This window comes from Mirounga angustirostris, unplaced genomic scaffold (genome assembly GCF_029215605.1).
Source record: "Mirounga angustirostris isolate CCGP_5_RB_7025 unplaced genomic scaffold, mMirAng1.0.hap1 SCAF_10, whole genome shotgun sequence".
Classification (NCBI taxonomy): Eukaryota; Metazoa; Chordata; class Mammalia; order Carnivora; family Phocidae; genus Mirounga; species Mirounga angustirostris.
In genome coordinates this window covers 123,393,059-123,420,511 of record NW_026991718.1, presented here as the reverse complement: position 1 = coordinate 123,420,511, position 27,453 = coordinate 123,393,059, and the positions used below count along the sequence as shown (strand labels likewise).

Sequence of the window (27,453 nt, the reverse complement as noted above, 5' to 3'; positions counted from 1 at the left end):
CCCAACACGCTCTTCGTACAGGTGAGGAAGTTGAGGCTCAGGGAGAGGTAGGGCCTGTGTCAAGATTGTGAGGTGAGTCAGGGACAAGATCTCAAGGATCCGGGTCTCTGAGCTGCCAGTTCAGAGAGGATAGGACTCTGGTCAAGGTTAAAGACGGCATCTGCTAGGCTGTGGAGAGAGAACTGTAGACTTAGATAGAGAACAGGACCAGACGGGACTGATGGTCACCTGGCCTGAGCAAGGCTGCCCCAGAGATGAGGCTCTGAGGTGACAGAAGAGCCTGACCCCCCCCCCCCCATGGAGCTCTAGGCATGCAGGAATGAAATTGTAATAATAATGAGAACTACTGTTTTCGACTCCCTGCGTGCCAGACACTGAGCTGGAGGCCTTATGACTGTCTCATCACTTATTTCAAGCAATGGCCCTAAATAAGGGATGAATGTTGATGTCTATTTTACATAGGTTCCCAGAAATAATAGAGGTCTCTTGATGTGCCGAAATCACACAGGAAACAAGTTGCAGAGTCAGGCTTGGAGTCCAGGCCATCCTGACGCACAGTCTACCTCTGAGCTGCTTTGCATCTATGTGTTTCTTATTCACAGTTGCATCCCCAGTGCACAGTGCTAGGCATGCAGGAGGCATTTTTGAGGGATTGAATGAAGAAAGAAGATTTAGGAGGAGGTGTTGGAAGCTGGGTGGAGAAGCCGTGGTTGGATTCCAGGAGCTAGAGCTGGTCAAGAGAGGTATGGTAGTACAGACCAGGCTTTGGGAGTAACATCTACTGGCAGGTGACCTGGGCAAGGCCCCTGTCTTCAGAGTCTGTTTTCTTTCTTGATGTTAAACAAATCAGCCAGCTGGCCCAGTGTTGGCCCAGAGGAACTTCTCGTGGATACTTTGTAATCATTTCATGTTCTAGTTGTTGCTACATGTAAGATTTATATTTCTGAAAAATGAGCAAGGATCTTGGTATGATTGCTTAATTGTTATACTCAATTTATTTTTAAAGATTTTATTTATTTGAGAGAAGAGAGAGAGAGCGAGCGTGAGTGGGGGAAGGGGCAGAGGGAGAGGGAGAAGCAGGCTCCCCACTGAGCACAGAGCCCCACATGAGGTCCCATCCCAGGACCCTGAGATCATGACCTGAGCTGAAGTCAGACACTTAACTGACTGAGCCACCCAGGCACCCCTCTATTAATTTATTTTTAAACCAGTAGAGAGAAAAACAGTTTTATTGTGAGTGTTAGGTCTCAGACTTATACAAGGCATTTTGGTGAAGGATCTCTTGAAAAAACAGCCAACAAATTTAACAATTAAAGGATGAGTTCACGAAAGGCAAAATGCAAATAACAGTCGAATCCCCCAAATGACTTTGAAATAAGAATGTTAAGACCTTTGAGAGGATAAAAGGAATAACATTCACAAAAAGAGAACAAGAGATTATAAAATAAAAATAGGAGGATATGAATCAAGAACTGATGGATATGGGGGGCGCCTGGGTGGCTCAGTCATTAAGCGTCTGCCTTCGGCTCAGGTCATGATCCCAGGGTCCTGGGATCAAGCCCCACATTGGGCTCCCTGGTTGGCAGGAAGCCTGCTTCTCCCTCTCCCGCTCCCCCTGCTCGTGTTCCCTCTCTCGCTGTGTCTCTCTGTCAAATAAAAAATTAAAAAAAAAAAAAAAAAGAACTGATGGTATGGGAAAAAGAAAGAAAAAAATATGAAAAAAACCACACACAGCTCAAGTTGTAGAGTGAGAGAAAAGAAAAGTCAGAAGAGATAATGCAAAGAAGCAATGGGAGAGGATTTTCCAGAATCAAAGGAAGATGTGAGTGTTCACATTGAAAGCATACATCAAGTATGGAGCGGAATGGATAAATTAACATCTATGCAACAAGATACTTGGCTTTGGGTACAAGTTCACAGCATTGACTGGAAGCAAATGGACCAGAAACTGACTAAAGTTATGGGTTGTATTGGCAGGGAAATTCCAACACTGGCCCAAGGGGCATTGCTCATTCTAGAAGGCAATCCTCAGGATCTATTGCACCTACAGGAGAGGTGGGGAAGACCTACGGTGATGGGGATGACCTGTGGTCTTGCTTTTTCCTGTTGTGATGAAGGAAGGCTGGAAGTACCCAGAGGTGAGTATATGATGTTCGACCCCCCACACAGCTGTGAGATGAAAGGCCAGGGCTGCATGGGTGTGTGTGTGGACAGACATGTGTTCCCATTGTGAAAGATCCAGAGGAGGCTGGTCTCATGCATCTCACTTATGACCACAGCCTTTGGTGCCCTGGGCCATGGATAAGAGATCATCTGCCTGTTTACCTCTTAGGGGAGCACCTGTCTGGCATTTCTATCTTCAACACTTTCTTCCATCACCTCAACAATTTTGCACAAGATGCTGTGGTGTAGGGTGTCAAATTAAGACTCAATATTATATGTTGCCTTGATGACTGGTAAGATTGGGGGAAACCTGGAATGTCCGAACCTCAGTCTCTCCTCAATCCCACTCTGCACCCACTGATAAAGTCTCTGAGCTAAACAACCCCTTTATCAAAGAACCAGGCACAGTTCTTGCTTACTCCTGAGTAGCCCATTTCAGTTCCCTGCAATTATGGACATGGGAACCAGGGGACACCCCACCCTCTTGATACTAAAAATCCATCCTCCCACAACCCTTGGTGGTTTGCTCTGTTTTCAAGTGCCACCACCACGTGCCACTGTGCGGTATGTGGTGTCCTCCTCAAGCTATGAGTGTATGTGACTGGTAAACTGCTGTTGATATCTGTCCAGTGTTGGGGGTTATGGGTTTGACCGTCCTCATACTCCAGGGCAGGAATCCCTCCTTCACCAACAGGATCTCCTCAAGAAGCACTTCTACCCCAGTCCCCTCTGATGGGGGTTCTGGGAGTGAGAACTGCTTGGGGCTGGGGGATGGAGGCCACATCCTAAAGAACCTTGGATTTGAACCTCAGCTCTGCTATTAACCGGCATTTGACCTCAGGCAAGCCCTGTATTTCTCTTATTGTCAATATTGGTTAAGGGTTAGTTGCAAAACCAGGAAACACTCTAGCTAGTTTAAGCAGAGAGTAATTTATTATTAGAAACTGGTATCCCACAAAATCTCTCAGAGAGCTGCCAGAGGCTGTAAACTGAGTTTCTGGGAAAATTTCCTCCTCTGAGTCACTCTGCCTTGGCATAGTTCAGGAAGCAACAACTGGAGAACCACACTGCCAACCACAGTCTGTGCCCTGCGCTCTGTGTCCCTCCCAACTAAGCTTTGGTTCAATGTTTTCGAGAGTGCAGTGGTTGGTGAAACCCAAATCACAGCCAGAACTCCAGCTCTGGGGATCATGGCAATGTAGCTTTTAGCTTTCCAACCTCTGTGCTGTTGAGAGGTATGCCAGAAAGAAAGAGGTTGAAATGGATGGTGAGTGAGTCAATCCACAGATTCTGCCTTAGCCTCTCCTCTCCACAAAAAAGTGGTTTGCTGGGGTCTCTGAGTGGGTTGGGAAGGAGTGTGGGCTTGCTGCCTAGAGTCAAGCACAAACCTGTTTCATAGAGTCCCTCTGGAGGTGATCTAAATAAGTGCTTTTCAACCCTATGGACCCAATGTCCTGCACCCTTTTAGTAACAAATCTTTTGTTACATCCCCTTAACTAATCTACATGTGTATTACCAGAAACAGGTCACTATCATGTACTAACAATAATGATAGAAATTAAGTGAAAGGAAAGTGAAATTTACAGTAAAATGATTTTCCAATCATTTAATGTGTTCCAATATTTAATGTGTTCCAATATTTAAATGCCCCACCAGGGCTACTCGGAGATGTGATGATGTTGTCAAGATCTTATGTTATATTGGGATGTGATGTCCACAAATGCAGATGGTTATAGTTACAACTCAAAGATTATGGAAGTGTTTCTCTTGCAGATATCATGTTGTAAGTGGTCAACAGCTCTTGATAAAGTTCTGAACGAAAGATAAACTTCCCTGAACTTAGATGGTGGTTGCGTTCCTGAAAAAAAAAAAAAAGTGGTTATTAAAACTGGACAAAGAATATTTTGTGCTTGTACATAATATGAGTTTAGCACCAGGCTCATATAAACAGATGTTTCACCTTCAAAATATCTGCAAGACATTAAAAAAAACTTTTATAATGAAAGTAAAATTCATATAACATAAATTTACTGTTGACCATCCTCAAGTGCACAATTCAGTGACATTTTGGCAGTCACAGTATTGTGCGACCATCACCTCTGTTTTGTCTGGAGACACCACCCCGAAAGGAAACCTGTCCCCCCATTAACCAGTTGCTACCCATTCCCCTCCCCTCCAAGCCCCTGGGAATGACTGGTCTGCTTTATGTCTCTATAGATTTACTTATTCTGGAAGTTTCATACAATAGATTCATAAAAGTGGGTGATCTTTTGTGTCTGGCTTTTCACTTAGTATAGTGTTTTCAAGGTTCGTCCACTTTCTAGCATGGATCAAGACCTCATTCCTTTTTATGGCTTAATAATATTCCATTGTATGGATGTACCAACACTGTGGAGATCAGGTCAGTCCTTCCCCAAATAGGTAAACATAGAATTACCATATGACCTAGCAATATTGCCCTAGGTGTGTATACACCCCAAATAATTGAAAACAGTATTTAAACAAATACTTATACATGAATGTTCTAGCAGCATGACTCACAGCTATGGGACATTTTGAAAGTTATGCAAGATGTTGACACTTGCTAGGTGTGAAAGATTTTCTGTGCAACATATGATGTCTGCCATCTTCAGCCCTCATCCACTAGAGGTGAGTACGTCTCCACAATCATTTTGAAACCCAAAAACACCTTTACAGGTTTTCCAAAGTCCTCTGGAGCTTTGCCACTGCCACTGAGATCATGGACGGGATCTCAGTGTCCTGTGAATAGAGAGGCTGAGGCCCAGAGAAGGCTATTTGTTCACACAGGGGGTCAGGTGAAGCCAGGTTAGAACTTGCCTCTCTCCAACCCAAGCTAATGGTTTTTCTGTGCTGAGCCTCCATCCATCCCATTGAACCCTAAGTTTGGGAAGAAAACACAGCAGGTCCCCAGTGCTGAAGCGTAGGCCTGATTGCATCCCCCAAACCTGATTCCCACCACCAGCGGGAGAGAGTGGAAGCTGCTCTCAGTAGAACATAATCTCCTCATTTTCTACAAGGTTCAAGAGGACAGGGACTTAGAGTTTTCATTACTTCTGAATTCCCCACACCTAGGAAAGTGCCTGGCACATAGTTGGTTTTAACATGTATTTGTTGAATGAATGAATGGATGTACAGCGTGCAGTCCTGTGGTCCAAAGACTCTCTTTCTCCTCCCTGGATGGAAAAGCAGAGGATTTGTCCCTAGTGTGAGCACATCCTTCAAGAATAACTTTGGACTCCATTCATCTGCATGCCCTGAGCACTCAACTTAGGGCCAGGTACGTAGTGGGTAATGCACACAGTGAATCAGTACATGCCTTTTGCACGTTCAGTTTCTGTCTGGGACAGAAGTCTGGCCAGGACATGTGGGATGATGGAAGGGAGGGAAAGGTGGGAAAGGTAATGGGATTTGTGTTCTTCCTCTCTCAGCATGAGAAGTGGAAAGAACAGAGGGCTCTGAGTCAGACAGATCATAGCTTGAATCATAGTCGTGCATTATTAGCACTCACATGCTAAGCCCATGACTTCACCTGTCTGAGCCTCCATTTCCGGGTATGTAAAATGGTCAATAATACTTGCTTTCTTCTATGGTGGTGGGCATTAAAGATGTTATGTTTCTGAGATGAGTACACAGTGATTGTAGACAATAATGGTACATATTTATTTTCCTTTAGGATGAGCTCCAGCTTCTCTACACCAGTGCACACTCCACCTCCGATTGAAAGTGTTACTAATTGCTATTGACGGTCAGGTGTAGGACTTTCTATTGGGCTTTATTCAGAAATTAAGGTAGCACACACAGGGGTGTGATGCTCCTTGATTTCATTTTTCAGGAGTTGTAACAAGAGTCTGCACTGAACTGTTCTAGTGGGGACCAGATATGACCGTCTTCCTCCCTCTTTGTCCTTTCTGGGTTCAGGAAGAAATTCAAAACCTGAATAAAGCCATAATCATTAAAGAATTCGAAGTGGTAATTAAATTTCTCCCTTCGTAAAATGAAATAGGTTGAAATATTTCAATTTGGTGATTAAATTTCTCTCTTCAAATATGGAAATGATAGGTGGCAGATTAATTTTTTACCAAACTTATAAGAAAGAGACAATTTCTATCCCAAGCTATTTCAGAGACTAGAACAAAGAAAGCATGGATAGAAACTTTGTGGCTTTTATTTTTTATATCATGTGTTTGATATTATAGTTAGAGTTTGAGAAGAAAATTATAGACTCGTTTTATTCTTTTTTTTTTTAAAGATTTTATTTATTTATTTGACAGAGAGAGACAGCGAGAGAGGGAACACAAGCAGGGGGAGTGGGAGAGGGAGAAGCAGGCTTCCCGCGGAGCAGGGAGCCCAATGTGGGGCTCGATCCCAGGACCCTGGGATCATGACCCAAGGTGAAGGCAGACGTTTAACGATTGAGCCACCCAGGCACTCCCTAGACTTGTTTTTTTCTTATGAAGATATGATGGGAAAACCCTAATTAAAATGTCAGGAAATTGTTGATGTTGAGTTCCCTCAAGTCGATGACTGCCCTATGGTTATGTAGAAGAATGCCCTTATTCATGGAGAATACATCCTGAAGTACTCATGGCTAAATCTGATTTATACAACTTACTCTCAAGGGACAATACAGAACATTATGTTCTCTCGCTCACACAGGGAGGAAAGAGAATAATAAAACAAATGCGGCAAAACGTTAACATTTAGTGGATTTGTGTGAAAGGAATATGACAGTTCTTTGTTCTGTTCTTCCAGTTTTCTCTATGCATTTGAAATTATTTCAAAGTGACAAGTATAGTAAGTGTTAGGATATTGAGTGCGTTAAAAAGAAATCCCTCATAAATAAGTAGGGTACATCCCAGGAATGCAAGGGTAGTTCAAGAACAGAAAATCTCTCAGTGTGATCAAGCAAATTAAAAGTTTGAAGAAGAGAAGTCAAATGAGTCTTTACATCGATTTATAAAAATCATTCTGTATTGTTCTATGTTCATTCATGATAAGAATACACACTATGAGGGCGCCTGGGTGGCTCAGTTGGTTAAGCGACTGCCTTCGGCTCAGGTCATGATCCTGGAGTCCCGGGATCGAGTCCCGCATCGGGCTCCCTGCTCAGCAGGGAGTCTGCTTCTCCCTCTGACCCTCCTCCCTCTCATGCTCTCGGTCTCTCATTCTCTCGGTCTCAAATAAATAAATAAAATCTTTAAAAAAAAAAAAAAGAATACACACTATGCTAGGAACAGAAGCGAACATTTTTAACGTGGCAAAGGGTATTTACCAAATACCTACAGCAAATATTATACTCAGTGGTGAAACTAGAGAAGCAGCATCCTTAAAGACAGTATAAGGCCAAGATGCCCTCGATGGCCACTCTCATTCAAAATCATATTCGTGATCTTAGACCAATGCAATTAAATAAGACATAAAAATGAAGACGTGTATCTATGTGGTTGCCGGGGGAGGGGGGATGGGCAAGATGGGTGAAGAGTGGAAAGTACAGGTTTCCAGTGATGGAAACGAGAAACCATTAAAGCTCATGAGAAAATACACCGAGAGTGCGATGACACGTCAGTATTACAAAAAAATTAATTGCATACTTACACACCAGAAACAACTAAATATGTGAAAAGGGGAAAAAATCCTATGTTCACAGTAATCGTAAAATTGGTAACTACCTAAAAATAAACCAAGGCAAAGTTTGCAAAAATTATATGAAGATAATAAAACGTTTTTTTTTTTTTTTCCAGATGATAAACTTTATCGAATGACTTGAAGAGGCCTTGGATAGACTGATGCTCATTGTTTTTTCATTTGGGAAGACTTACTGTGGTAAATATTTTGGCTGCCCCCAGTCATTTAGAGCTTTGATGTAACTATAATGAAAATCTCAACAGATTTTTTTAAGGACCTGGAAATATTGATTCTAGAGTTTATGTGGTAGAGTAAAAGTGCAAGAGAGGCCAGAACAATTCTGAATAAGTGAAACAGGAAAAAAGTATGCCGCAAAGCACCAAGATATATAAAACATATGTGTTAATTAAAGGAGGACCAGGGCGCCTGGGTGGCTCAATTGGTTAAGCGACTGCCCTCGGCTCAGGTCATGATCCTGGGGTCCCGGGATCGAGTCCCGCCACGTCGGGCTCCCTGCTCAGTGGGGAGTCTGCTTCTCCCTCTGACCCCTCCCCTCTCATGCTCCCTCTCACTCTCTTTCTCTCTCAAATAAATAAAATCTTTTAAAAAAATAAATAAAAAAATAAAAGAGGACGGGGGTGCCTGGGTGGCTCAGTCGGTTAAGTGGCTGCCTTCGGCTCAGGTCATGATCCTGGGGTCCTGGGATAGAGCCCCACATCCGGCTCCCTGCTCGGCAGAGAGCCTGTTTCTCCCTCTCCCTCTGCCTGCCACTCTGCCTACTTGTGCTCTCTCTCTATCTCTCTGTCAAATAAATAAATAAAATCTTTAAAAAATAAATAAAAAAATAAAAATAAAAGAGGACCAAAGAAGACTGGTTTGAGTGTGGACAGACTGAGAACACCTAACAGAGTGCAGAAACAGTCTGTCTATAAGTGAAAACCTGGCACAAAACAGATGTGGTTTTATAAATTAACAGGAGATCAATGAGATGGCGGGGGGACAACTGGCATTCCATATTGGAAAAAATTGAAACAAGATCCCTAGTTCAAACCTTTCACAAAAAATAAATTCCAGGTGGATTCATGATGAAATGTGGAAAACAAAACTTTTAAAAAGGTTTAAAGAAAATATAGGGGATTGTTCTCAGGTGAGGATGGTCTGCTTAAAATTGCCATAAAAAGTAAAATCCATAAAAGAAAGGGAGGGTGAAATTGACCGCATCAAAATAAAAAATATATATCCTTTTTTTTTTTTTAAAGATTTATTTATTTATTTATTTGACAGAGAGAGACATAGTGAGAGAGGGAACACAAGCAGGGGGAGGGGGAGAGGGAGAAGCAGGCTTCCCGCCGAGCAGGGAGCCCGATGCGGGGCTCGATCCCAGGACCCTGGGATCATGACCTGAGCTGAAGGCAGACGCTTAACGACTGAGCCACCCAGGTGCCCCCCAAAATATATATCCTTTTTAAAAGATGACACAAAGGACAAATTTATGCTACTCGATGCTTCTCTCTGGAGCTCATTCACCATTTGTACACGGGGCCCAACATCAGCTGCACAAACTACAGAGGTGACCCTCCCAGGGGTTCTCTGCTCTGACCCCCAGCTTTGGATGGATAGCATCAGCCTGTAGGCAGCCCTCTGTCAACCTCATCCAGAGTGTTCCCTCCTCCCCTCACGTTATATGGGAGGCCAACTCTGAGCCTTATTTTTGCTGTTTGTAAAATCAGATGACTGTAGCATCTACTCAATACAATGTCATGAAGTTTGAAAGTGATCAATCAGGCAAAGAACTCGATGTCGGGCCTGGCAGGTAACAGGTGCTCAGTAACTATTAGCTGTAACTATCTAAAGGAGCATATTTATTAAGGGGTGTGTGTGTGTCAAGATTTAAAAGCAGGTCAGTCTAACTCCAAAGTCTGTGATCTTTTAACGGAAGTCCCTGGAATCAAGCAGGAGGAGTTGGAAGTTGGTTGTTTGGGGGATGTTTCCCTGGAGCCTGGGGTCCGCATCTCCTTGCTCTGGAGTTTCACGGCTCCTTTTCGCTCTAGTGTAGCTGACAATCGCCTCGTCTCCAATGCTTGCTTTTCTCCCCAGCATCTTACATTGTAAAATAAACACGCATTCGGAAAAACACACAAAATAAGAGGACAACGTAAGGGGTAATTACAAGGCAAACATAAGCGTCACCACCACCACCGCCAAGACCATATCCGTTTTCAATCTGGTTTCTCAAGCCCCCAAACCACTTCTTTATGGACGGGTCACAAAGCTTCTTTTCTGCCAGTCACAGAGTAAACAGATGCCTTCCTTTTGGGAGGTAGCCAGGCCTGTGGGAGAAGTGGTAGAAACTCCTGGTCTGAAATATGACATTGTCACAAATCATTTCTAGCGTGGTGAGGTCTCAGATGCTCCGGCCATGGACGCTCCCCAGCTTCTACTTCCGATTCAGACATTGCCTGCCCCTGCCCCCAGCCCCTCTCACTGTCCTCCCCCTTGGGGTCTCTAGCCCTCCTTTGTACTGATTTATTTTCTGAGGGGAACAACCCTCCTCAGTCTCCCCAGCACTGCAGGGAAGGATCCAACCTGGATAAAGAGCAAAAACTCAAGACAAGGGAAAGCATTGAAGACCCAGCTTGCTCTGGATGCCTGGACATGGTGACTCTGCCATGTTCTCATCCCTCCTCAGCCTCTCTCTGTCCCACATCTGCATGTTTTTTATTTTTCTTTCCGAACCTCCCACTCCCATACCTGCATCTAGCCAGTCCCCTGGGGCTTCCGGCCTTAGGGTTCTTCACTTCGGGGGGGGGGGGGAAAGGAAAACTAGGGAGGACTGGAGATGAACGGATGGCTGCTGGTGGCCTCTTCCTGGGTTCGTTCACTCAGTCATTCATTTACTCAGTGGTTCATTCATTCATTCAGTTGTCCTGACATGTCAGGCTTTGGGCTAAGCGGTGGGTATACAACAAAGAACCATATAGACACTGTTTGTAAACTCATGGAATTTACTACCTACATTTATTGAGACCTACTGACTATCAGTACTAATAAAAAGCAAAATGGACACAAGTTTTTTTCCCTCCAGGAGATCGTAGTCTCCAGGAGATCATAGTGGAGACATACAAATCAATAGGCAAAGAGGTAGATAAAATGAGGCACAGAGAGGGGCATCTAACACAGAAAGGGAGAGTCAGAGAACCCCTAGTACCCCAACACCAATGGATGGCAAGGCAGATGGTATCTGTGAGTGAAAGAAAGTCCATCAGACAGAGGCATGGGCTTGAGTCTCAGGGCCAAGAGGAACCAGAGATGAGGTACAACCACCTCCCTGAAGAAGAAACAGCCACAATCTTCTCCTGCATTCTTTTCCCACCTTAAACCTTGGGAGACCAGCCTGTGAACAGAGCCAAGAAGGCTCTTGAGAACAGCAGAGGCCATTAGCAGTGGGGTGGGCCATCCTCAGCCTGTGTTGGGGGTCTTGAGCGACATAAGTTCTAGATGAGATTTTCATCTTCTCCTAGTTCAATTTTCTCACAAATATGTGGAGAAATTGAGGCTCCCAGAGCCACCATGTCCTGACCAAGGTCACACAGTGGGTCAGTGACAAAAGCTCTAGAATCTGGAAGTAAATTAGGTTGACAGTTAACTGGACTGAGTAAGATCTTCCAATATATAATAATCTCAGTTGGTGGAAGACCTGGTATCTTTCTGTGAGCTCCAGTGTGTGTGTGTGTGTGTGTGTGTTGCCAAGATTTGAATCCAGATTGGGTTAACTCTGATGTTCATGCATTTATCCACTACACTCTACTGCCTCTATGTTTCCTATAAATTATGCCCCAGGGCCTGGCATAGTGCCTTGCTCATAGTAGACACCCAGCACATTTTTTTGAGTGAGTGGATGAATAAGTGTCCTTAAGACTCAATAATCTTACAGGATACAGGATATAGGAGGAGATGACAGGAGATGGATGGAGAAGTAAAAATCTGGACTCTGGATCAGGCCAGGAAGGGTGTGGCCAAATAGAACAAGCTCTGGTGACTAAATTCAGAGAAACCACATCTCACATGTGTAACTAATTTACCTGTGACTATGGATGGGTCACCTCCCTATGGGATTCTGTTTTCTCTGTAGAGCAGATTGGCTTCAATCTATTCTGAAATACATTTCAGTGCAAACAGTCTATGATTTTAAGATCAGGACCAGTTGTAATCAGCTTACAGATGACAGATATCTGGTTCTGTCCCACCCTCTGTGCTCACTGATCACTAATCAAGCACAATGCTGTCTTATGAGTTCTTCTCAAAGTTCAAGAGCCATTACCAACCGCTCAGTGACAGACTCTTTTAAGATTGTGTGCATCAGGGCGCCTGGGTGGCTCAGTTGGTTAAGCGACTGCCTTCGGCTCAGGTCATGATCCTGGAGTCCCGGGATCGAGTCCCGCATCGGGCTCCCTGCTCAGCAGGGAGTCTGCTTCTCCCTCTGATCCTCCCCCCTCTCATGCTCTCTCTCTCTGTCTCATTCTCTCTCTCTCAAAAAAAAAAAAAAAGATTGTGTGCATCAACAGAGCTACTATTCAGAAGAAAATATTAGACAATTCCAAACTCCAAACCTCATGAAGGTGTGTGCATGAATTTATTAGAAGACAGGGAGAGGGAAAGGGTTGCAGGTCAGCAGGAAGAGTTAGTGCCTCTGACCCTCTCCTTCTGGGTGGTTATGGTGAAAACTAGAAATCAAGCCAAGGTCATGGCTACCCCAACAACCTATAAAAAATGGCAGAAACCAGAATAGAGATATCAATCTGCATTTCCTGTGTGAAAACTATAAGGTACACACTAGGTTAGTAAATCATGCTGATCTCCTTCCTTTTCTACCTCCACCAATATATAACCCGTGTGTCTTCTTTTTGCAAGGAATGATTCTTGCTTAGCTGTCTGATTGGAGAGGATCCTAAAATTAAATTCACATGGAAGCACCACTGATTGATAATTGATTCTCATTCACAGGAGGAAAAATAATACCAAATAAGACAGTTATTGTTAGGTACCTATTGACTGAAACTAGTTCTCTTTTGACTTCTTTTAAAATAAACAATGATGCTGAATGTTCAGGACATGAATATACCCAATAATTGCTCAAAATGTTGTTCTGCTTAATTTACTAACAGGGTAGCAGAAAAATGCACATCATTTAGATTTCCCAGATGGAGATAGATCTCTCTCTCTTTCTCTCTGTGTTTATATACATATATAATACATATATACTTATTATTATATGCATTCCAAATAGTAATTCTGGAAATAAAAAATGAATGGAGAATAAAAATAGAAGGTCTGACAATTAGCCAATGGAAGCTCCAGAAGGAGAATGAAGAAGATGGCAGAGAAGCAACATTCAAATAGATAAATGGAAGAAAAATCTCAGAATTAAAAAAAGACATGCATCTTTAGATTAAAAGTGCACATTTAGGACTGAGCAGAACACATAAAAGGCAAACATGACTTGGTAAGACTTCTGACTATGGCTACTAACTTGTGCTCTTATTGAAGCAAATGGACCAGGAGTCAACTAAATAAACACAAACCTCACCAGCAATGGTCACTGATGGCTCATGCCAAAATGGATATCCTACTGTGCCCTTATTTTTTAAAAATTTTTATTTAAATTCAATTTAATTAACATATAGTGTAGTATTAGTTTCAGAGGTAGAGTTTAGTGATTCATCAGTTGCATATAACACCCAGTGCTCATTCCACCACGTGCCCTCCTTAATGCCCATCACCCACTTACCCCTTCCTCCCCACCCACACCCACCTCCCCTCCAGCAACCCTCAGTTTTTTTCCCTAGAGTTAAGAGTCTCTTATGGTTTGCCTTCCTCTCTGTTTTTGTCTTATTTTATCCTTCCCTTCCCTGCTGTTCATCTGCTTTGTTTCTTAAGTTCCATATAGGAGTGAAATCATCTGATATTTGTCTTTCTCTGACTATTTCTCTTGCACCCTTATGAAGTGAATTCCTCAAAAAAGGTGCAGACCCTCCTCCCCCAAAATGACACCCTCTGCAATGCTTCCCTTAGTTATGGCCATGGGAGGCATTGGGCAAGGGAGAGGCTCCCAGATTGCAGAGCTGGATCAGCCAGATTCACTGAACAAGAAAGTCACTCTGCCACCAGGTAGGAACTCCTAACACCTCTGTCTTCTGGGATACACAACATGCATTACGGGCCAGTGACCACCTGTATGTTGCTTCCCATGTTTCTCTTTTGCAAATAGGAGTTTTCAGGACAGTTATTCTGTTCTCATCCTACCTTTTTATGTTGGGTACATTCAAAGTGGTTACACTTATTTAAAATTATTATATTTACTTCACTGGTAAAGCCTACGGAGAGCCTTCCCTGGACTTCACTGAGAGAACTGCTTTCATCCAGATTCCGGAGTTGGAGATGAATGGGGTGCTAGAAGAGACATTTTGTTGTCGTTCTTGGGAGAGAGACTGAGTGCACTTTATGTGAGTGTTGGTGATTTGGGGAGGGTTTGGATGTGAATTTACGATGACGTTGATTTCAGTAGCCATAAGGGATAGACCTTAGAGATCACTGTTGTCTTTACCACTGGGCACCCTTTCACCCTTCTGGTATCTATGACCTAATTTCCCCTGAAGAATCACTCCCTCTCCCACTTCTGAAAATCAAATTGCATTCGGGGCTTCATCCAGTGAGGAACACAGTGACTTTGGCATAAATCAATCTGTACATCCATGTCCCTGGCCCCAATCATTGGTTCAAAGGTTTGGTTCTAGTCAATTCTAGTCGGTTGGGTTACCCAGAAGAAGAGTTTAGACTTTCTTCCTGGACCTGGATTTGAGAAGATGGAAGGAGTGCGACAGTCACCTGACAAATACCAGGAGGGAGCCTCCCAGTGAAGGGCAGTGGAGTGGAGAGAATCTTCTGGGAACTATCATTTGAACCCTTGATCACACTGCACCTGAAAATAACACCTGTTCTTGGTTTATTCAGTTTTTCCTGGGCCAGTAAATCCTACTTTTTCCTATGCCTGTGTGAATTAGATTTTCCTCTCAAGTGCAATGAGTTCTGACACAGTCTTCCATCACACTCAGAACTTGGCCATGCAAGCTGGCGGTTTCCTCATTCCAGCGAGATCCCCCATTCAAATGTTTTCCATTTCTCCCCCGCCTCTTCCTGTTCTTTGAGGCCTCAGGGTCCTCCCTGGAGCAGATAAGCCATTATCATTGCTCTGAGCCAGAACTGTGGGTGTCTGGCTGAGCTTCCTAACTATGTAGCATCAGCTCAGAAAAGCCTAGCCAGTTCTGGAAAGGGAAGGAAGGAAAGCAGATGTCACAAGGCTGGGAATGGGCCATCACAACCACTGCATCTGACCCCACTATGAAACCCTTTGTGGTGATTCCCAACCTTGAAATCCCGGTGCCGGAGGCTGTGGAAGTTGCCAATAATGGTTGCAAAGTCGTGGAAGAGGCTCTGGCTAGAGGCAGGTGGCTCATTCTCCGTGCCCCATAGCCCCTGCTGGTTCAGCGGACTGCCTGCTTCTGCTGGTGGTGTTTCTGAGCATCCAGAAGTTTCTGTTTCGTCTCCCACTCTGTGGCTCTTCTTTTCTGCCTATGTCTAACTGCTTTTAAATCCGTGTTTCTCTCTCTCTCGTTATCGCTTCACCCTGTCCCGATTCCAGATCTGTCCCCTTCCTTCTCAGTCTGGATCATTCACTGGTTTGCTCTGTCTTTTTCTTTCATGATCTTTGTCTGACTTAGTGTCTTTGCCGCTAACTCTCAGTCTGTGTTATTCTGTTCTTGCACCATAATGCTGTTCTCTGACTTTCTCCCGTCTCTGGTACTCTCTGCTGCTCTCTGTTTCTCCAGCTCTCTGAGTCTCTGACCTTCCCTGAGTTGAACCCCTGGCTTTGAGCTCTGTACTTGTTCTCAGGCACTGTTTCCCCTTTAGCCAGATAACTGGCTGATTTCACTCCTCCTTCCCCAGAGTCCTGAGTGTCCCCTTGAACTTTGAGGTTGGCCGTCAACTCCCTCTCATTCTGGGAAGTATGTCCTAATGTTCCGGGTTAAGAACAGTGATTTAGCCTCAATGATCCCCCGAATCTTTGGTCTGCCTTTTCAGAATCTGGCTTCTTCTTCCCCAAATGCCACGCCCTCAACTACCGGAGTGACTAGAATTGCTGGAGAGACAGGAATATCAACATCATACTTGTGACTGCAAATATGAGCATCCCCTGACATTCTAGGCTTAGGTGATTCGATTCTGATTGAGCAAAGAGGGACTGGGAAGGCCCGAGGCTGAGGTCATAGAATCTCAGAGCCCGAAAGGGTGGACTGGGGGGTACAGAAGAAACTGCCCTTTCTCTCCTGGCTTTGCAAACCTCAGTCTGTCATCCCATGGTCAGCTGGTCAGTCAGCAAACCCACCACCCCGCTACCCAGTCCCTCAGTGTCCCAGGCAGCCTGCCAGCCAGATGTGCTCTAGTACTGACTGGTGGCCCGTTCTGCTTCCAGGAGTGCATAGAGCCGGCCCTGGGACTAAGGTGGGTGGCAGGGATGATGTCCACCACCCCAGGCAATTGGAGTGCTTGGTGGGTGTTAGGACTTCTGGTTTCTAGCCTGTGGCTTTGTTCTTTCCAGATGAGGTGAAGCCTGGAGAGTTTTCAGTGGTGCCTTTCCAGGAAGGGAGCTCATCATCCCAAACTTCGAAGAAAGGGTGGTCAGGGCCAAGGATATTCAGGTGCCACAAGGAACATGCAGGAAAGCAATGTACTCCTCCCCTACGTCAGGAGGAATGCTGCAAGGAGGAGGTCTGGTTTAGGTCATCTAACTTCTTCTAATCGATGCTCCCAGTGGTCTCAGGATCCTGGTACCCCAGGCCCACGGGCAGGGGGCTGCCCAACACCTCACCCCTCAGCAGGGCTTCTGCCTATTCTCTCTGCCTTTCTGCATCACTCTTGCTTGCCATTTTAGAGCCTCAAGGATCCTCTGGGCAGTGCTTCTATCTCGGGCATCTCCAGACTGGGGCTGGGAGTGAAGGCACCAGAATGAGGCAGCACGTCGCTGAATTCTGAAGACTCACTATGCTGCTGACTTGCTACGATATTATCTTAGGCAAGTGGGCTTACTTCTCTGAGGTTCCCTTTTCTTCTAAGATGGGCTGTGACAGTACTTGTTTCCCTGTGAGACTCTGTATGCATCGTGTCTATTTCTAGAATTCTTCTCCAGGAAGGTTGGTCTCTCTGGCTCCTGAGTATGGTGCGGGTGGGAGTGGGGTGCTTCTAAGGCCAAATCCTGGCCGAAGTTCTAGATCTGCCGCCTCTAGGGATCATCTGTTCCAATGCTCTGATCTTACAAATGTGGAAATTTGAGGCCCAGGACAAGCAGAGTTCCTGCATTGAGTGAAGGATTCCAGCTGCGTCTCCTGAGGACCACAGGGCCCTGGGGGCCAGAAGTGATGCTGTCCAGTGGGGGTCCTCCATCATCTTCAGGCCCGCTGCTCTGTTTGGGCCACTGAGATGCTCTCTACAGACCTCAGGCCTGGACATGAAGAAGCCTCCAGCTGCAGTTCCCCCAATATCCTGCTACCGCGTGGCAGGCTGCAGGGAGAACTTCCCGGAGACTCATCTGTAAAACAGGACAGCATTGGTACCTACTCAGTACCACGGGAAAATTAAATGTGATAAAGTATGCAGAGCACTTAACCCTGTGACTCCCTCCATAAATGCTTCCCAGTAAATGTTTGGGATGGTGACTGCAACTGCCTGAAGTAATACAGCTCTTAAGTGGGGAAGCCAGGATCAGTCCCCATTGTGACTGATTTCGGAGTCTGTAACGTTTGCAGGAGACCATACTATACTCCATGCGCAGAGCTGGAGTCTAGTGATGCAGGGAAATGTTTTCCCAGGCTGCTTCTAGCTCTGCTCCAGAATTTAAAAATTCGGGTTTTCTTTCCCTCCATGCCTTCCACAAGTAGTCTTGCTCACGGTGACTTCATGTCCAACACCTGTTTCCTTTTTTGTCTTCCCAGACCCATAAGCATTTCCTCATGGCAAACCACAACCTCTGATTCATCGGCCTCACAGAAAACGGTGTCTTCTCCTAGGGAGACATTCAGCCTTTGAAGGAATAAATTGTAGAGCCCTGACTTATACAGCAACCACCTCTTCAATGGGTAGGTAGGAAGACACGTGAGATCTATCCTTGTTGGTTATTTCCATCCATCTTGGATGGATGGCCATTTTTCACGTTTGCCTGGATTCTGCTTAACTTGGGAGGTCCCCACCCATTCACATCTGAGCCTAAAAGAACAGTTCATTTCCCCCAGTTGTGTCAGGAATCCAACAAGTGGCTGGGGAAGGAAATTCAAACATTGTAAAACTCAAATGTTCTTGGGTGGAAGTGGCCAGGTCATCTTTTCTCTCTGAGGTGTGGGGAGATCTGGCTGCCACCTCTGTCACCCGTGGATCTCCTGAGGTGACCGAAATGACCCGCCCTGCCCTTGTTCTAATTCCTTCTCAGTCTGCTCTTTCTGTCCCAGCTCAGTAGTATTCTTCCCCGATATGCTCACCACCCCATCGGGCTGTTTCTCCAGCCCTCCTGGTTTCTGCCTCTCCATTCCCCTTCAGTCATTATTGCATATGGTGTGTGTTCTGTTCAAGGGAGTATTTCAAGTTAAGTTATAAAGACAACTGCAGAAGTCAGAAAATGGGCTGAGACTCCTGGGGTGTGTTTATGACCTGGAAGGAAGCAGGGTGACATTGCTTCTTACAGAGTCATGGTATCAGCTTGGGACAGATGGAGGAACTGAGTCACAGAGAGAGCCAGTGGCTGCCTTATCCATACAGGAATGAGCCATGAGAAACTGGTCTCCTGACTTCTGGATTCTGAAAGTGTTTTGGTTTTGGTTTTTGGTTTTGAGACTAAGAAAGATAATGAATTTTAACGAAAGGCAAAGATGCTGTTTGAATCAGTATGGGGAGCTCGGGGTAGGGTTTTTGTTGTTTTTACCTCTGGTTGACCGGTGCTCTCCCGGGTCACACTTGAGCCATGCTGGGTGAGGAACAGACATTTCCTGTGCAAAAGGACTGCGCCTCTCACTTCCCCCATGAGACCCTGCAGGGTTGGCTACCTACGTTGTAGGGCCCAGGGCAACGTGAGCATGTGGGCCCTTTTTCAAAAGCAGGGGAAATGTGCCATTAAAGGCATTGAAATACCCCTAACGGACCAAAAACCCCACTTTCCCCCTTCTTCTGTGATTGGTCTTGGTAGTTTTTATTTGTCATGTCATATTGTCGCCCCTCAGGGATTTGCACAGGAAGAGGGCAGAACCTCACAGGCGCCCTGGGTCCCTGCGGCACTAGCATGTCGGTGGGCAGGACCCACCAGCCACAAGGCCCCCTGCCCACTGGCTACCCCGGTGCTAACAACAAGGAGCAAACTTCCAAGCACCAGTTGGAAGCCAGTAGCGAGGGGTGGCATATGGGATGATGTAGTCTCAGGGCAGTGGTGCAACTGGAGTTGAAGAAATGATGTTGGGAATGCAGAGGGAAGGGGCTTGGATTGGCCAGGGTTCTGTGGAGAGACAGAAGCAATATAATATATGCATATATTAACATGTATAATATTGCATAATATACACATAATATACATGATGCTATTATATGATAGATAGATGATAGATAGAGGGGGGAAGAGAGAAAGAGAGCGAGAGAAGGAGACATTTCATTTCAAGGAATTGGCTTATGTAATCCTGAGGCCTGGCAAGTATGAAACCCCCAAGGCAGGCTAGAAGTTCAAGAGCTCAGGTTGCAGTCTTGCCCCTGAACTCTGCAGAGCAGCAGGCTGGAGAGTCAGGCAAGCTTTCTAGGTTTCAGTCTTAGGGAATACTTTCTTCGGGAAACCTGTTTTTGCTCTTAAGGCCTTCAACTGATTGGATGGGGCCCACCCACTCTATGAATCGGCTGCATTCAAAGGCTACTGATTTAAAGATTTAATCACATCTAAAAAACGCCTTCAGAGCGATACCTAGACTGGTGTTTGACCAAACAACAGGGCAAATTAATCACAACAAAGGTCTACATTGTTTTAATACAAACGTTATAAAGCCTTGGCGCTCCGAGTCACAACATGGCTGCCATCTTTCCTTCCCCCGGGAGATCTGAAACTAGTCACATCGGACCATAAGGAACATGAAGGGCTGGTTTCTGGACCCGTGGAGGAAGAAATGATGCCTGGACACAGAGGAAACTTCACGTGCTCTCACTGGACAACAAGCCAATATACCGGCACCCCCTCTCACTATTCCAAATCTTCCTGGATAAATCACTGTGCCTGTCATGGGCGTAGTGAATTTTGTCATATATATATTACATTTATTACATATTATATTATATATATATAATATAATCAATCACATATATATATTACATATTATATTATATATAACAAAATATAATTAAATATATATCTAAAATTAAAATTTAATTTATTATTAATTATATTAAAGTATAATTAAAATATGTATTACAAATATATCTATTTAATTACTATTACACATTATAGATAATTAATTAGTATTACAAATATATATATATTTAAGTTTTTTTTTTAATTTTTAAGTAATCCCTACACCCAATGTGGAACTTGAACTCATAACCCCGAGATCAAGAGTTGCATGCTTCACTGACTGAGCCAGCCAGGGTCCCCTATAATATATTTTTTAATCACATTGTTTATATAGATAGAGGGCCCTCAAGAAATATTTGCCCGGGCCCCCAGGTGTCCTAGAAGCAGCTCTGTCCTGAAGGCTCAGCTGGGCATTTAATGGGGCAGAGCAGGCAAGGTCCAGGCCCAAGGTCAGGGGCTGTCATTCAAGCCCACCAGCATCCTGTGTGCCCAGTGTGCTGACTACAATGAGAACCATGTCTGCCCTTCTGAGTGGACTAGACCTGTGCTGAGTGCTTGCCAAAACCCCCCCACAGCAGCCATGTGATGTAGGAGAAACCAATACTACCCTGAGGAAGCAGGCTCAGAGAGGTTCAGCGACTCTCTTCCAGCCCAGGGAACTCTGACCCAACATGTTTAGGTTCTTAATGACTGTGTGGTATTGACTCCATGTGTCTTCTTCACCGCAGCCTCAGGGCTCAGCACAGCACCTGGCAGGAAGTAAGAATTCATGAACTGAATGAATGAATCCGTAGTATTTAGGAGCCGCAACAGAGGGTGTGTGACGCAGGCTCCGTGAATTGTCTCAGGTTGAGATCCGGGGTTAGGAGGGGAAGTGTTCGCCACCAAACAGGTTCTGAGGATCAGCATGGGAGTAACTGGCTTTGGTAAAATCGCAGTCTGGTGCTGTATAACTAAGTCCTTATGCAACCCTGGGCTTGTACCTGCTCCTGAGGGCCTTAGTCCCTTGCTGCAAGCTGGAGGTTTGGTCAGCAAACGTTTTCTGTGAAGGACCAGAGAGTAAATATTTTAGGCTTTGCAGTAAGTTTAAGTCTCTGCTGTAACTACTCTGCCATTTGTAGTGGGGAAGTAGCCGCAGAAATACATACATGAATGAATATATGGCTGTGTTCCAATAAAACTTTATTTAGAAAAACAGGCAGCGGTCTGGATTTGCTCGGGGGGCTGTAGTTGGCTGACCCCTGGTCTAGATGACCTCTGAGATCCCTTTTAATTGTAACAGTCTATGATTTAAAGACTTAGAACCTATGGTACAAAGGACAGAAATGATCACACAATGTCATTATCCTCCTATGGCGCCCATGGCAGACATTACTAATTGATCACAGGACTCCTTTCTGAGCGGAAAGGAGTTGGCTTTTATAATCAATCACAGATGGAGAATTCCAGCTGGAGCATTCCCCCTTTCACCCTTTAAGACGCAAACATTTATAAGACTCCAGACACTCTCTTGAGTGTGGCATTGAGGAAGATAGGAAGCAGCAGAGAGTGAGAAATGTGACAGATTCTCCCACTCTCATATCCCCATGCGAGAGGAATCAAATTCACGGTGGAAGTGAAAGCCCAAATCCAGGGTGTCTGAGCTGATGATGCTATTACCCATGGGTGGAAGTCAGACCCTCCATCTCTCTCTTACTTGCCCTACTGAGCTCGAGCTAGGAGCGGACACCTGGCGCTTACTAGTTACCCAGTGCGCACTAATTTTCTTCCTTTTCTTTTCCCACCAGAATGTAAACGTTGAGGGACTTCTGCATAGCGGGATCTGCTGACAGTTGACTGTTGGAGAATACTTTACGAATTAGTTCCCGTGGAGCCGTTGTTGCATGATAATGCCCGGATCTTTCGTGTCTATTTGAATTTCCACAAACCTTCACCTTGAGGAATGAATGGGGAAGTCCCAAGCATCTAGAAGTCACACGATGTAAGGGCTTGGGCTGAGCAGTTAGACAAGTTTGGGTTGAATTTTAGACACGATGATCACTGTCTTGATAATTAGAAGCAATCTCTGCAGATGGGGTAACACATGGAGTAAGTTTAATATATGGCAGCCATATATTAAATATAAGTAACTGGGTGATGAGCATTAAGGAGGGCACTTGATGTAATGAGCACTGGGTGTTATAGGCAAAAGATGAACCACTAAATTCTGGGTTTTTCTTGGGAGCTCTGTAGGGGATTTTGGCGTAGGAAGCATCCCTCTGGCATCTCTAATTACACACTAATAGCTACATGTTGATTCTGGTGGCCTGGAAGCCCTTTGCCCCTTTGTCTCAGATTCATTTCAATGTTCTTCAGTTGTAAAGGATAGAATTCATTTGTTCTTTGTCCAGCTCTTCCAGACCCTCAATCTCACAACTCTCTGAGAGGGGCTGATTTGTAGTATCCTCCCATTGCACAGTTGGGAAAACTGAGCTCCAAAGAAATTTGCTGTGGGCAGAGTTCTTCTTCTGCACCTTTTAATTTGATAACTGTTTTTAAAATTTAATTTAATTTTTAATTTTTTTAAAGTAACCTCTACACCTGTTGTGGGGCTTGAACTCATGACCCCAAGATCAGGAATTGCATGCTCCACTGACTGAGCTGGCCAGGCACCTCTATTTGACAATTGTTTAGTGAGCACTTTCCATGTATCAGGTATGGACTAGGCACTGGAGATAGAATGGTGTCAATATTTCAGGGAAATAAATATCTGTTAGTTGACTGATATGTCATCTGAACTTTTGAGAGGGAAATTGCATTGAGCAATCAGTAGAGAGTTTCACAGTTCCCTAGAGTCCAGGAATGTGAGAATTAGGGGGGCCTTGCACAAGGTCTTAGCTGAGAGTTCACGTCTGTGGTTTTAGCTCCACATCTGCATAGCTTCCTTGCAGTTGGCCTCTTCTTGCCTTCTCCTTCCACCAGGCTAATGGGCTTGGGGCCTCCACGACATTCACGGTTCACATGGACACATGAGATAGCCTCCTTTTTTTTTTAAATTTAAATTCAATTTAATTAACATATGCTGTATTAATAGTTCCAGAGGTAGAATTTAGTGGTTCATCTTTTGCCTATAACACCCAGTGCTCATTACATCAAGTGCCCTCCTTAATGCTCATCACCCAGTTACCCCATCTCGCCACCCACCTCTCCTCCAGCAAACCTCAGTTTGTTTCCTAGAGTTAAGAATCTTTTATGGTTTGTCTCCTTCTCTGTTTTCATCTTATCTTATTTTTACTTCCCTTCCCCTATGTTCATCTGTTTTGTTTCTTAAATTCCACATATGAGTGAGATCATCTGATATTTGACTTTCTCTGACTGACTTATTTCACTTAGCATAATACCCTCTAGTTCCAGCCATGCTTGCAAAAGGCAAGATTTCATTCTTTTTGATGGCTGAGTAATATTCCATTATAGATATAGATATAGATACAGAAATAGATAAAGAAGATGTGGTATGTGCGTACATATATGTATATGTATGTACAAACACACGTACACACACACACCACATCTTCTTTATCTATTCATCAGTCGATGGACATCTGGACTCTTTCCATGGTTTGGCTATTGTGGACATGGCTTCTATAAACATTGGGGTGCATGTGCCCCTTCAAATCACTATGTATCCTTTGAATAAATACCTAGTAATACAATTGCTGGGTCGTAGGGTAATTCTATTTTTAACTTTTTAAGGAACCTCCATACTGTCCTCCACAGTGCCTGCACCAGCTTGCATTACCCCCAACAGTATAAAAGTGTTCCCCTTTCTCCGCATCCTCACCAGCATCTGTTGTTTCCTGACTTGTTCATTTTAGCCATCCTGACTGGCGTGAGGTGGTATCTCGTTGTGGTTTTGATTTGTATGTCCCTGATGCCTAGTGGTATTGAGCATTTTTTCATGTGTCTCTTGGCCATTTATATGTCTTCTTTGGAGAAATGTCTGTTCATGTCTTCTGCCCATCTCTTGACTGGATTTTTTTGTTTTTTTGGGGTGCTGAGTTTGATAAATTCTTTCTTATTTATTTATTTATTTATTTATTTATTTATTTATTTATTTGACAGAGAGAGAGAGAGATAGTGAGAGCAGGAACACAAGCAGGGGTGTGGGGGAGGGAGAAGCAGGCCTCCCACTGAGCAGGGAGCTTGATGGGGGGCTCCCTCCCAGGACCCTGGGATCATGACCTGAGCCAAAGGCAGATTATGGCTGAGCCACCCAGGCACCCCTGATAAGTTCTTTATAGATTTTTGGATACTAACCCTTTATTGAGATGGCCTCCTTATCAGCCTGTGACATCTTCCAGGCCAGCCTCTTCCATTTCTTCCCTGGCGGTTACTGTTGGCCTCACAGTCTTGCCTGAGACAGGAAAGAGCTCTCTGGTATCAGCATTGCTGGTCTCACTTAGCTTCCTGTGTGTGCAATCACAGCTGGGAGGGGCCAAGGACATTCTGTTGGGGCCACACCCATTAGCAAAAGTATAGATACTGAGATTTGCCGTCAACCTTCAGAGCTACACCCCCTATCATCATGCAGTCCAGCAGCCTCTTCGCTCTCGTGCTTCTTGTCCTGGGAACCCTGGCACCTTGGACCGCAGAAGGTGTTGGAAATGGTCAGTTGAAGCCATGCGGGCACATTCTTGGCTAAAGGGCGGAGGTGGGGTCTCCTGGTGGAGGGAGGGTGTCTCCTTCCAGAGGCTCTGATCTCTCAGCTTGGTTTCAAGAGACCTCCCTCAGGGTGGGTTCATGTCCATCTGGGCTTCCAGGTCTCTGTGTGGGCTTCTGAGCATTGGGATGTGCTCTTTTACCAGAATCCAGTCAGCCCAGGCCCCACTCCCTCTGGTCTTAACTCTCTCTCTCTACCCTATCTGTGCATCTGCAGTCATCTGTCGCGGGCTCTCTCCTGTTCCCCATCTCTCTGCTTCTATCCTTCAGTCTCTGTGTCTCTGCCTCTGGCTCTAGCTCTCAATCCGTCCTGTTGGCTCTATTTACCTTTGTCTCTCTCCATCTCCCTTACCCCAGAACCCCAGACTGCCTCTCTGCCTTTGTGGAGCCTTGTTTTCCCCGGGGTAGGAAACCTTAGCTGGGAGCCCTCTGCCCTTTTCCAGGATCTGCCCACGTGTGTGGCTTACTCAAGCCTGTCACTCTTGGTGGAGGTCAGATAAGCATTTCTTTCTGCACTTTGTGGACAGTCATCTGGGTGAGGGTCTCTGCTGGAGAGTGGTGCTTTGTCCAGGAGTCAGGATGGCTACTTAGCACCCAGCTCCTTTCTTAACTCTTGACATTCTCTTCAACAGCGTTGAAAGCTGGAGCCTGCCCTTCTATACGGTCTTCTCGGTGCTTCTTTGGATATGAGCAACCTGAGTGCCAGAGTGACTGGCAGTGTCCAGAGAGGCAGATCTGTTGCTCTGATGTTTGTGGCATCAGATGCCTGGACCCTGTTAACATCTTCAACCAAAGTGAGGAGGTGGAAGGGCTGATGGGGAGGGAGTGAGCCTGAGAATGCAGCACCTGGGGGACAGCCCTGGGTGCTGGCCCTGCCAGGTCTCCTCCATTCCAGGAATTGTTGAGTCAAATTTGTCAGCTGGCCAGGGAGTCACACTGCTCCAGACAGGAATTTACTCAGCCAGTCTGTCTTGGGCAGTGGTCACCTGGCCATTCAGGTAAAAGCAGGCAAATGGCAGCCAGCCAGCCAGTCAATACTGGACAACTGGTCACCTACGTGGACAGGGAGATATGAAAGGAGACCCAGATCCTGCCTTGAGGGGATACAGAGGCCCTGGGAAGGAAGAGGTGGTCATGGGGATGGAGAAGAGATGATTCTCCCTGCGAGGGCTGGGCTGGGGCTGGGTCCAGGAAGCAAGGGTGGTGCAGAAGGCACAAAGCCTCTGACCTGTGACTCTACTCTCACTAGTTAAAGTGAAGCCTGGCAGGTGTCCTGTGGTCACTGGCCAGTGTCTGATGCTCAACCCCCCCAACTACTGTGAGACCGACAACCAGTGTGTGAGCGACTTCAAGTGCTGTAGGGGCATGTGCGGGAAAGTCTGCGTGGCCCCTGAATAAGGTAAGGAGGGGCCTGGGCCCACCCATCTCCCCCCCACCAGTCCTCTCTATCCCAAGCCCCTGGCAGCCATGGCATATGAGCAGGGGGACTCCTGATCTCTCCTCCAAAACAGCTTCTGCCTAGGCCCCTTGTCCTTCAAGGGCACTGCTCCCCAGGCCCCAGGGCCAGGATTTCTGTAGGATCACTCATGGCTTTGATTCTCTTCCAACCCCTCTGGGTGAAGACCCTGGGCATATGGCTCTCTGAGTCTCAGTTTCCTTATCTTTAAAATGGGCACAATGAAATTGAAAGTGCTTTGTAAAACACTGTGTGCACTAAGTATTTCTTATTAAGATCATCTCTAGCATGTTATCTAGGGTCAAAGCCCAAAGGATCAATGGATTTTGAGGATAATCTAGCTCAATGCTCTGAGTTTAGAGTCCTACAGTAAATTGAGACTTGAACTCAGTCTCCTGATACCAAGACTTTTTCGACAATGCTACCACCTTGCTATTTTCTCTGTCTTGGGGGGTTTCTTGGGGGAAGAATGGGGAGATTATTTGGCTGGTTCCTGTATTGAAGCCCTAATCTGATTTTCTCTCATAGCCTGATTCCTGCCATTTGGAAGAGGCTCTGGATTCCTACTCTGTGGTCTGGGAATTCTGCTTTCTGCTCCCGGACTTGGAGCAATGGGGTGGCACTCTATGGTCAAGACTTGGTTCTACCACCAATATCTCCATTGGGGAAAAGCTTGACACACAGTAGTCTTTCAGGAAATGCTTGTTGATTGGTGAATAAATAAATGAGCAAATTTATTTCTGTCCATCTGCTTCCATGGTTTGCTGGTGCTGTGAATTGAGTGGGAGGTGATGAGGGAGTATGTGGCTATGAGGCCTCCTTCCTATAGATACAGAGTGGAAGAAAGAGGATTCAGGGCCGTGATGAATCTACATCATGAGTCTGAAATACTGGCTCTGCAATTTTGGACAAATGACCTTATCTCATACATCTTAATTTCTTGACTTGCAAAGTGGCACCATGTTTGGAGCATTGGGGTATATAATGTGTATGAAACGAATAGCAATGTTGCTGGGCCACAGCAGGCTCGAAAAATGGTGGATACTTGCCTTCTGTGGTGATTTTG

General features: G+C 45.2%; 1 protein-coding gene and 1 long non-coding RNA gene across 2 annotated transcripts; both read left to right on the top strand.

Annotated features, from left to right (window-relative positions):
• The first annotated feature begins 4,995 nt into the window (after nt 1-4,995).
• LOC135361691 (uncharacterized) lies at nt 4,996-22,363 on the top strand. Its single transcript, XR_010405374.1, has 5 exons — nt 4,996-5,461; nt 7,926-8,007; nt 14,183-14,312; nt 17,856-17,999; nt 22,021-22,363. It is a non-coding gene; the product is annotated as an uncharacterized LOC135361691 (long non-coding RNA).
• Nucleotides 22,364-24,719: 2,356 nt separating this feature from the next.
• On the top strand, nt 24,720-27,124 carry SLPI (secretory leukocyte peptidase inhibitor). Its single transcript, XM_045883878.2, has 4 exons — nt 24,720-24,879; nt 25,564-25,725; nt 26,181-26,330; nt 26,916-27,124. Exons 1-3 carry the CDS (start codon nt 24,798-24,800, stop codon nt 26,327-26,329), a joined length of 393 nt encoding a protein of 130 aa, XP_045739834.1. The 5' UTR covers nt 24,720-24,797; the 3' UTR covers nt 26,330; nt 26,916-27,124.
• Nucleotides 27,125-27,453: the final 329 nt, after the last annotated feature.

Bases quoted from the DNA above. Each gene is read 5' to 3' on its own strand.
- SLPI (XM_045883878.2), top strand. From the start codon at position 24,798: ATGCAGTCCAGCAGCCTCTTCGCTCTCGTGCTTCTTGTCCTGGGAACC. The intron at 24,880-25,563 runs GTCAGTTGAAGC...TCTCTTCAACAG, and splicing joins CGCAGAAGGTGTTGGAAATG to CGTTGAAAGCTGGAGCCTGC. The intron at 25,726-26,180 runs GTGAGGAGGTGG...TACTCTCACTAG, and splicing joins TGTTAACATCTTCAACCAAA to TTAAAGTGAAGCCTGGCAGG.